The following is a 10198-nucleotide window of genomic DNA, read 5'->3' on the forward strand; positions in this document are numbered from 1 at the left end:
ATTTTTCCAAAAGTTTTTTACATATAAAAACTTTTCTTTTTTTTTTGTATGAAATATAAACAAGCTCTAACCATGATACACAGACGTGTGCATTTGAAGCTGAAAAAGTAAGAAAAAGAAAAAAGAAAAAAAAAAAAAAAAAAAAAAGCAGAATAAAATAAAAAGAAGACAAGTAATAATATGTTCTTAATGTGTCAATGATCACATGATGTTGTCCTATAAACATAAATAGTATGTTCTGGTATCATGAATGTTTATTACCGTTGAGTTTGTCATTATTTTAGGCCTCCACCAACACCACCTATAACCGTCATCATCATCATCATCATCATCATCATCGTCATCTTCGTCGCTCATACTGCACGTCGCTCGACAGATCCAGATATATATTCTTTGAGCATCGTTTTGGCTTTCAAACCGTTATTTCCCTCATTTTTTTTTATGAAAAGAAAAAATAAAATAACATTCACCCCAAAAAAAAAAAAACCCAACAAAAAAAAATCCAGCCCTTCTTGTGTTTGGTCTGGTCTCTCTCTCTCTCTCTCTCTCTTTCTCTCTCTCTCTTTTTTTTCCTTTTCTTTTCTTTTTATTCTCCTTTTTTTATATTCTGTATCGCCTTTCTCGTTCCCCGTCGACATCCGAAGCTCGTAGCTGAACGAGTAATCAAAACAACAAAAAAAGCACAGAAGCGTCACCAGCCCTCTCGCATCCAGAGCCTGTCCTTTCACATCACCCCTCCATCCCTCCATCCCTCCACCCCTCCCCATCGTAAACCCCCGACCCGACACCCCCCCCCCCCCCAAACCCTCCCCCAGCCCCTCGACCCAAACCAGCCGCTGTTAGACTTTGGAGGTCCGAAGTTAAGACATGACTCCAAACACGGGATTGTGGCGACAGATGCTCGGCCCGATCTCCTCGTAGTCCTTTTTGGTGTGGCAGACCTGGTAGAACTCCGGCTGAGGAGACACAAAAATGAAGATGAAGATGAAGATGAAGAAGGTGAAGAAGAAAAAGAAGAAGAAGAAGAAGAAGAGTGTGTGAACATCAAGCTTCAGAACAGACATGTCAAACTCATTTTCATTCAAGGGCCACAAACACATCACTTTGATCTCATGTGGGCCAGACCATTAAAACGAAGGAAGGAAGGAAGGAAGGAAGGAAGGAAAGAATGAAGGACAGAAAGAAGGAAGGAAGGAAGGAAATATGGAAGGAAATATGGAAGGAAGGAAGGAAGGAAAAGAACAAAAGTGTGGAAGGAAGAAAAGTGAGGAAGGAAGGAAGGAAGGAAGGAAGGAAGGAAGGAAGGAAGGAAAAGAAGGAATCAAGGAAGGAAGGAAGGAAGGAAGGAAGGACGGAAGAAGGAATCAAGGAAGGAAGGAAGGACGGAAGGAAGGAAATATGGAAGGAAGGAAGAAAGAAAGAAGGTGAGGAAGGAAGAAATGGAGGAAGGAAAGAAGGAAGGAATTAAAAAAGAAAGAAGGAAAGAAGGAAGGAAGGAAAGAAAAGGAAGGAAGAGATGGAAGGAAGGAAATATGGAAGAAAGAAAGAAAGAAAGAAAGACACCCCTGATTCATACAAACATGTTAACATAGTGTGTGTGTGTGTGTGTGTGTGTGTGTGTGTGTGTGTGTGTGTGTGTGTGTGTGTGTGTGTGTGTCAATAATTGTATATAACTTATTTGTATTTCTTCCTCTCTACATAAAGAAGAATCCTTGATGCTAAATCACTAATTATGATTTCAGTTGAACTGTAAATAAGTAAATGTTAATATGTATGATCATATCTTCAGCTTCATTAATACTGAAGCTCTTTATGATGTTAACATATTTTAGTGGATTTATCTCCAGCTTTAAAACTCATCTGATATTAATGAGGCAGATTTGTGTAAAGACTAACATTTAGAAGATGTAAAATATAAAAGCAGACTTTAACCGAGCAGCCTGAGAGCTAATTATTCACAACTGTGAAACTATTTTATTTAATTTAACATGAATTAGCATTTTAGTGAATTTTTGGCCTTTTGATCCAATTTACAAACAGTTCATCAGGTAGAGAAGTTAAAAAAAGAAAGAATAATGAAATGTCACAATAACCTCCCACATAATTCACCTCAGGTTAGAATAAATTACCAAAATAAAAGCCTGTAATAACATTTAACGCTTTGTGATAGTTTTTTTTTTTTACTATTTTTTCCCCCACTTATTTTTTATTGATTTTAAGATTAATACACAGAAACAAGGTATAAACTTTTCCTTCACAAACATCTAAACACCAAAGATAAATAAATAAATAACATAAATACCATACCAATAACCAAGAATAAATTAGAAGAAAAAAATAAAATAAAATAATAAAATAAATAAAAATAAATAAATAAATAAAATAAAATAGTAATAATAATAATAAAATAAATAAAAAATAAATAAATAAATAAAATAAAATAATAATAATAATAAAATAAATAAAAATAAATAAATAAATAAAGTAAAATAAAATAAAATAAAATGAAATAAATAAAAATAATAATAATAAATCAATCAATTTTAAAAAAAAAGAAAAGAAAAAGTGGATAAACAACAAAAACAGACTAACACAAAAATGCCCACACAATGTCAAACAGAAAATCTGACATCAGGAGTGATTAAGTATTGTAGAGTTAATAAGTGTGATACTTACAGTCGACGCTAACATTGATCCACCGAACCAAACTGCGTATCTCTGCATATGATGAGTGATAACTTGGACATCGATTGGTTTGGGCTGCGGAGAGAAGAGTTCACACATCAGTTACTCTCAGTGTTAGTTTAGAGGTTTGTAGTGATGGTGTGAATGTGACAGAGAGCAGGACGGAGGAAAGGAAGAAGAGGAGGATTTAAAAGATGTTTAGTTTATCATTTTAAATATGATCAATGTGTCATAGATATTATTACACATGTGGTTTATACAGCAGAGTGAAAGAAGAAGGAAAAGGAGAAGAGGAAGGAGAAAAAGACTGAGAAGGAGAAAAGGAAGAAAGAGAAAGAGGAAAAGAAGGAGGAGAAAAAGGAGAAAGGGGAGAAGGAGAAAAAGGAGACAAGAAAGAATGAGAAGGAGGAGAAGTAGGAGAAAAAGAAGGAGGAAAAGAAGGAGGAGAGAAAACAATCAGGAGACAAAGAAGATGAGGAGAAGAAGAAGATGAGGAGAAGAAGAAGACGATGAGGAGTAGAAGAAGAAGATGAGGAGAAGAAGAAGAAGATGGGGAGAAGAAGAAGATAAGGAGAAGGAGGAGACTGAGAAGGAGAAAAAGAAGACAAGGAGAAGAAGAAGACGGAAAAAAGGAGAAGAAGGAGGAGAAAAGGAGGAGTAGCTGACCTTGAGCTTTCCTCCGCTCAGCTCTTCGCTCATCTTCAGTCTTGCGTCGACCGTTCTCTTCAAGTCTCTCTGCAGACGACGACCAAAGTCCCTGAACATGGTGGAGCCTCCAGACAACACCACGTTCTGTAGAGAGAGAAGTCAAGTTTATATAAGGTTAGAGTTAATAACAGTAGACCACGTTCTGTAGAGAGAAGTCAAGTTTATATAAGGTTAGAGTTAATAAAAGTAGACCACGTTCTGTAGAGAGAAGTCAAGTTTATATAAGGTTAGAGTTAATAAAAGTAGGCCACGTTCTGTAGAGAGAAGTCAAGTTTATATAAGGTTAGAGTTAATAAAAGTAGACCACGTTCTGTAGAGAGAGAAGTCAAGTTTATATAAGGTTAGAGTTAATAAAAGTAGACCACGTTCTGTAGAGAGAGAAGTCAAGTTTATATAAGGTTAGAGTTAATAAAAGTAGACCACGTTCTGTAGAGAGAAGTCAAGTTTATATAAGGTTAGAGTTAATAAAAGTAGACCACGTTCTGTAGAGAGAGAAGTCAAGTTTATATAAGGTTAGAGTTAATAAAAGTAGACCACGTTCTGTAGAGAGAGAAGTCAAGTTTATATAAGGTTAGAGTTAATAAAAGTAGACCACGTTCTGTAGAGAGAAGTCAAGTTTATATAAGGTTAGAGTTAATAAAAGTAGACCACGTTCTGTAGAGAGAAGTCAAGTTTATATAAGGTTAGAGTTAATAAAAGTAGACCACGTTCTGTAGAGAGAGACATCAAGTTTATATAAGGTTAGAGTTAATAAAAGTAGACCACGTTCTGTAGAGAGAGACATCAAGTTTATATAAGGTTAGAGTTAATAAAAGTAGACCACGTTCTGTAGAGAGAGAAGTCAAGTTTATATAAGGTTAGAGTTCATAAAAGTAGACCACGTTCTGTAGAGAGAAGTCAAGTTTATATAAGGTTAGAGTTCATAAAAGTAGACCACGTTCTGTAGAGAGAAGTCAAGTTTATATAAGGTTAGAGTTAATAAAAGTAGACCACGTTCTGTAGAGAGAGAAGTCAAGAAAAGGAATTTAAATATAAGAATGATAAAAATATTTTACAAATGTAATTAAAGTAACATTTTTTTTAAAATTATAAATTAAAATGAGAGAGAATAAGAAAAAAAGGTTACTATTAAAAGGTGAAAAAGACAAAGTAAAATAAAATAAACAAGATGAAGTTGAATTTTTTTAAATTGAAAAAAAAAAGTAAAGACAAAAGAACATGGCTGTAAAATAAAAAATAAAAAATAACAAAAAGATATAATAATAATAATAATAATAATAATAATAATAAATAAAGTAAAATGAATAAAATTAAATAAAAAATAAATTAAATAAAAATAAGAGAATAAGAGAAAAAAGTTTATTATAAGAGTAAAATAAACTAGGTTGACAAACAAAAGTGACAATAATTTTCTAAAAGTTAAACTAGGTTAAAAAAGACGAGATGAAAAGACAAAAGAAGACATCAGTAAATCATGACAGTGACATATCCGTCTCCCTCGCTCCCTTTCATCCTGTCAGCTTTCTATTCAGTCAGGAGCCTCAAACACAACTAAACTAAGCTATTCATCATTTCACACATTTCATCTAATAAATACAAGTCTTTAAAAATCTACTTCAACTATAGAGAGCTTCTTCTTCACTGTTAGTCTGTGACAGCTTTCAAAATAAAAGACCTTCAATTGAAATCACTAACAAGTCTGAATGTGATCAAATAAGCTTTGTAATAACTTAAAGGTTGAAAGGAAAGATGCAGTTATTAAAGCTTATCTTAAATAAAATAAAATAAAAAGGAGTTCAATCTTTCTACACATTTCATCATGGGCTCACCTTGTAGAGAGGACGCCTGACATCGATGGGGCAGTTCTGGATGACCTCGTCCACGACCTCGGAGATGGGCTGGGTGAAGTCGGGGTTGGCGAACTGAGATCGTAAGAAAAAAGGAGAAAGTTTAAAGGAGGACATAAGGTGCATATTTCCAGCTCTATATTTATATTCTAAGGCTTTATTGGAGCAACTTTGCATTATTTAAAGTTAAAAAACCTCCTCATTTATCTTATGCTGGCTCTTTAAGCAGCTCCTCAGTTCAGCCTCTGTCTGTAACAGGCCGTTTTAGCTCCTGTCTCTTTAAGATAAACACACCTCGTTACGGCTCTAGAGGCTAAGTAAACTAACTGACAAGATTTGGAATTGGAAGGAAGGAAGGAAGGAAGGAAGGAAGGAAGGAAGGAAGGAAGGAAGGAAGGAAGGAGGAGGGAGCAAAGAAAGAGGGGAGGAGGGGAAGAAGGAAGGAAACATTTAAGAAAGAGGGAAGAAGGAAGGAAGGAAAAGAGGGAAGTAGGAAAGAAAGAAGGAAGGAAGGAAGGAAGGAAGGAAGGAAGGAATAAAGGAAGGGAAGAAGGAAAGGACGAAGGAAGGAAGGAAGGAAAGGAGTAGGAAGGAAAAGAGGAATAAAGGAAGGGAGGAAGGAAAGGACGAAGGAACGAACGAAGGAACAAAGGAAGGAAGGAAAGGAGTAGGGAGGAAAAGAGGAAGGAAGGAAGGAAGGAGCAAAGAAAGAGGGAAGGAGGGGAAGGAAGGAAGGAAGAGGGAAGGAGGGGAAGAACAAAGGAAAAAATAATGAAAAAGGAAGGGGTCAATTTGACCCAGGAGGACGACAGGAGGTTTTTTTTCTCAGTTTCTTCTTCTTTCTATCCTCTCAAACTGCAGCAGATGTCTTAATGTCTAACTCTCACCACTATATAAATGTCTGTTACTGTGTGAGGTGATTGAATTGAGCCTGCAGACGCTGACTGACTGACCTCGGGGTGGAAGAAGATTTCGGGCCCCAGGAAACGCTCGTAGCCGACGTCGATGGTGAACTCCTTCTTGCTGATGGCGTTGATGCCGGTGTACTGCTTAATCCACTTGGAGGCGTCTGTGTCGTACTTGCTGAACTCTTTGACTAGATCCGGACACACGTAGCTGTACCGCTCCTGATGGAAGAAAGAAGAAGAAAAAAAAAATAAAAGATTAATCACAGGACAGAATAAACCAGACAAATCATCCCAAATATGCCGTGGTGTGTTTGTATAGAAGTCAAATAATGACTGTGTAGTAAAGCAGGACTGATAATGAGAGCAGGGACTGTTGGTTTACTTTATTTCTATTTAGGAAGTTATAAAAGCACTTCTCATTTAAAACCAATACACTTATTTGTGCCCTAATTGATTTTTTTTTTATTCTATGGACTGAGAATATGAATGAGGAGAACATGCAGTATAATGTGTTTTAAATGAGTAAGGAGGAAGGAAGGAGGGAAGGAAGGAAGAAAGGAAAGGAGGGAGGGAGGAAGGAGTAAGGAGGGGGGGGGGGAGGGAGGGAGGAGGGAGGGAGGGAGGGAGGGAGGGAGGGAGGGAGGGAGGGAGGGAGGGAGGAAGGAACGAAGGAACAAAGGAAGGAAAGGAGTAAGGAGGAAAGGAGGAAGGAAAGAAGGAAATGAAGGAAGGAAAGGAAGGAAGGAAGGAAGGGAGGAAGGAAGGACAGGAGTAAGGAGGGAGGGAGGGAGGAAGGAACAAAGGAAGGAAAGGAGTAAGGAGGGAGGGAGGTAGGAAAAGAGGAAGGAAGGAAGGAAAGGAAGGAGGGAGGGAGGGAGGGAGGGAGGGAGGGAGGGAGGAAGGAAAGGTGTAAGGAGGGAGGGAGGGAAGAAGGAAGGAAGGAAGGAAGGTAGGGAGGCAGGAAAGGAGGAAGGAAGGAATGAAGGAAGGAAAAGAGGAAGGGAGGAAGGGAGGAAGAAAGGAGGAAAGGAAGGAAAGAAATGAGTAAGGAGGGAGGGAGGATGTTTATAAGTTGAGTTCATATAATTTGGTGTTAATGTCTAAGATAACGAACTGTTTAATAAACATGGCGGGGGTGGGGGTGTGGGGGCGGGGGTTAAGGTGAATCAATATAAAATGTGGTGATTAGCAGCTGATATTGTTTATTTAGGACATATATAAAGTTGGAGGGGTAATTAAAATATTTTCAGTGATGCACAAGTAAGGACAAAAAGTTTAACATTACAAAACTTCTATTTGTATAATTCCTTAAAGTTTCATTCTGTGCATATAGTGGTTTTAATGATCAGGAACCAATTAAATCAGATATATGAAGGACAGCAGCTGACTGATACTGCCCCCTGGTGGCCAAATGAAGAGCAACAAGGTTCTAGTTTTTTATTATTGAACTTTTTAACCCTTACATATAGCTGTAAAAACACCTTTTACTCTGAAATCTAATGACTCTTCCTAAAGTGGAACAAAATGCACAAAAAAATACACATAAACAAGTATTATAAAATGTTATACTTTTGTATAGCTGATACAAATGTCCAATGAGGCTGTTCTGGGTCAAATTATCACTGTATCTATTGCCATGTGTTTTAGTGAAATGAACAGTTAACCCTCCTGTTGTCCTCGAGTCAAGGATGGAAGGGAGGGAGGACGAAGGAAGGAAAGGAGGAAGGAAGGAAGGAATGAGGAAAGGAAGGTAGGAAAGGAAATAAGGAAGGGAGGGTTAAGGTTAAACCCTAATCCTAACCCTAACCCTAAAAACTACCAAAAAGAGACATGAAAATGACTAAAAACATCTAGTTACCATAGCAACTATGAGATGGAGTGACTAAAAAGACATTTCCATCATTATGTCTATGTTATATTTTCATGTCTGAGGTAAAATAGGACATGATATTGTGTGATAGGAGATGTTTAGTGGTGTAAAAGCTAAAAAATACAGTCTCTCTGCTCTCTGAGACATGAATCAAGGTTTAATCACATTTATTGATCCAAATAGATATAATTCAACTTGTTTAAAAGGTAGAAATAAGATATTATATGGAGATTAAGTATATTATATTTCTTTTTTATTATGTTGTTTGCTCATTTTATAATTTTTTTTACATCAAAATCTTTGTTAATTATTTTTATTCTTTCTGTTTTTATTGTTAAATATTGATCAAATTAAAATCTTAAGGGTTAACACCACAGATTTGACTCAGTTCAGTGTCTCTATGATAAAGATAAAGCAGACCAATACTGCCCCCTAGTGTCCAAATGAGGAAAAACAAGGTTCCACTTTTTCTATTAAATTTAAAAAAAAAAAAAAAAACCTCAGATGTGCCTCAGTTCAGTGTCTTTATGATGAAGATAAAAAATCAGCTGAGGAAGAAGAAAAAGAAGAAGAAGAAGAAGCAGAAACTAATCTAACAGCAAACTTCCACAAAACTGCTTCTTCAATTATTTAAATTTCACTCTGTGGCCTCTGACGTCCGGCAGCGACGGCAGCGAGCGCCAAGCCGACGGTAACGAGACGTGAACCAACGACGAGGCTAATTAAAAATAATGAGCTGTGTGTGAGTCGACCCCTATATGAGCCAGTCATCAAAGTTTAACACATTATAATATGTAAAATAATTCAGTTTGTGCTTCTAAAGACAGAAACGCTCAGTTCATCGTCAGGAAATATGAGCAACTGTCTCCGTTAACGTCCTGGTAGTATATTTAGTATATTTCTATCTTTATATGAAATATAATAACAGCAATGATTTAACAGCTTTAATATGTTTTTATCTGCCGACTGGTTTCTTTGGGTTTTAAAATTTGGGCTTAAACTTTATTATATTATAATTTTGCTCCTTTTCAATAATCACTTTACACTTTCCCTTCCTTCTTTCCTCCCTCCCTCCTCCTTTCCTTGCCTCCTTCCTTTTCTCCCTCCCTCCTCTCTTGCTTTCCTCCCTCCCTCCTGCCTTCCTTCTTTCCTTCTTTCCTCCTTTCCTTTCTTCTTCCTTCCATCCTCCCTCCCTCCCTCCTTTCCTTCCCTCCTTCCTCTCTTTCCTCCCTTCCTTCTTTCCTCCTTCTCTCCTTCCTTTTCTCCCTCCCTCCTCTCTTGCTTTCCTCCCTCCCTCCTGCCTTCCTTCTTTCCTTTCTTCCTTCCTTCCTCCTTCCATTCCTTCCTCTCTCTTTCCTCCCTTCCTTCTTTACTCCTTCCCTCCTTCTTTCCTTCCCTCCCTCATCTCTTGCTTTCCTCCCTCCCTCCTGCCTTCCTTCTTTCCTTTCATTCCTTCCTTCCTCCTCCTTTCCTTCCTTCTTCCTTCCATCCTCCCTCCCTCCCTCCTTTCCTTCCCTCCTTCCTCTCTCTTTCCTCCCTTCCTTCTTTCCTCCCTCCCTCCTTCTTTCCTTCCCTCCTTCCTTTTCTCCCTCCCTCCTCTCTTGCTTTCCTCCCTCCCTCCTGCCTTCCTTCTTTCCTTCTTTCCTCCTTTCCTTTCTTCTTCCTTCCATCCTCCCTCCCTCCCTCCTTTCCTTCTTTCCTTCCCTCCTTCCTCTCTTTCCTCCCTTCCTTCTTTCTCCTCCCTCCTTCCTTTTCTCACTCCCTCCTCTCTTGCTTTCCTCCCTCCCTCCTGCCTGCATGCCTTCCTTCCTTCCTTCCTCCCTCCCTCCCTCCTTTCCTTCTTTCCTTCCTTCTTCCTTTCTTCCATCCTCCCTCCTTTCTTTCCTTCCTTCCTTCTCCTTCCCTTCCTCCCTTCCTCCCTCCTTTCTTTCCTTCCTTCCTTCTCCTTCCCTTCCTCCCTTGACTCAAGGACAACAGGAGGGTTAAAGGCCTTATTTCAGACTGTGTTTTAATTGATTGCAAATGTTTTTAACTTCATCTCAATTTTATCTCTTTACTTTCATAAATTAATTGTTTTATTTTCTTCCATTCACCTCCCTAATGTTGTTTTGCAATGATCTTTTCAAGGTAAAATAAAGCTTAATAACTAAATAACATATTCCTGCCTTTGTAAAGCACAT

At 37.7% G+C, this 10198-nt stretch overlaps 1 protein-coding gene across 1 annotated transcript in view; it reads right to left on the reverse strand.

Annotated features, from left to right (window-relative positions):
- Positions 1-816: 816 nt before the first annotated feature.
- Positions 817-10198, reverse strand: part of LOC128368311 (actin-related protein 3-like) — a 9691-nt gene continuing 309 nt past the window's right edge. Inside the window, exons 2-6 of the mRNA XM_053329102.1 lie at positions 6194-6367; positions 5223-5315; positions 3352-3477; positions 2677-2760; positions 817-956 (exon numbers count right to left, since the gene is read on the reverse strand). Of these exons, the coding sequence (XP_053185077.1) occupies positions 861-956; positions 2677-2760; positions 3352-3477; positions 5223-5315; positions 6194-6367 (573 nt within the window). The 3' untranslated portion in view covers positions 817-860. The remainder of the gene's footprint in view (positions 957-2676; positions 2761-3351; positions 3478-5222; positions 5316-6193; positions 6368-10198) is intronic.

This window comes from Scomber japonicus, chromosome 11, assembly GCF_027409825.1.
Source record: "Scomber japonicus isolate fScoJap1 chromosome 11, fScoJap1.pri, whole genome shotgun sequence".
Classification (NCBI taxonomy): Eukaryota; Metazoa; Chordata; class Actinopteri; order Scombriformes; family Scombridae; genus Scomber; species Scomber japonicus.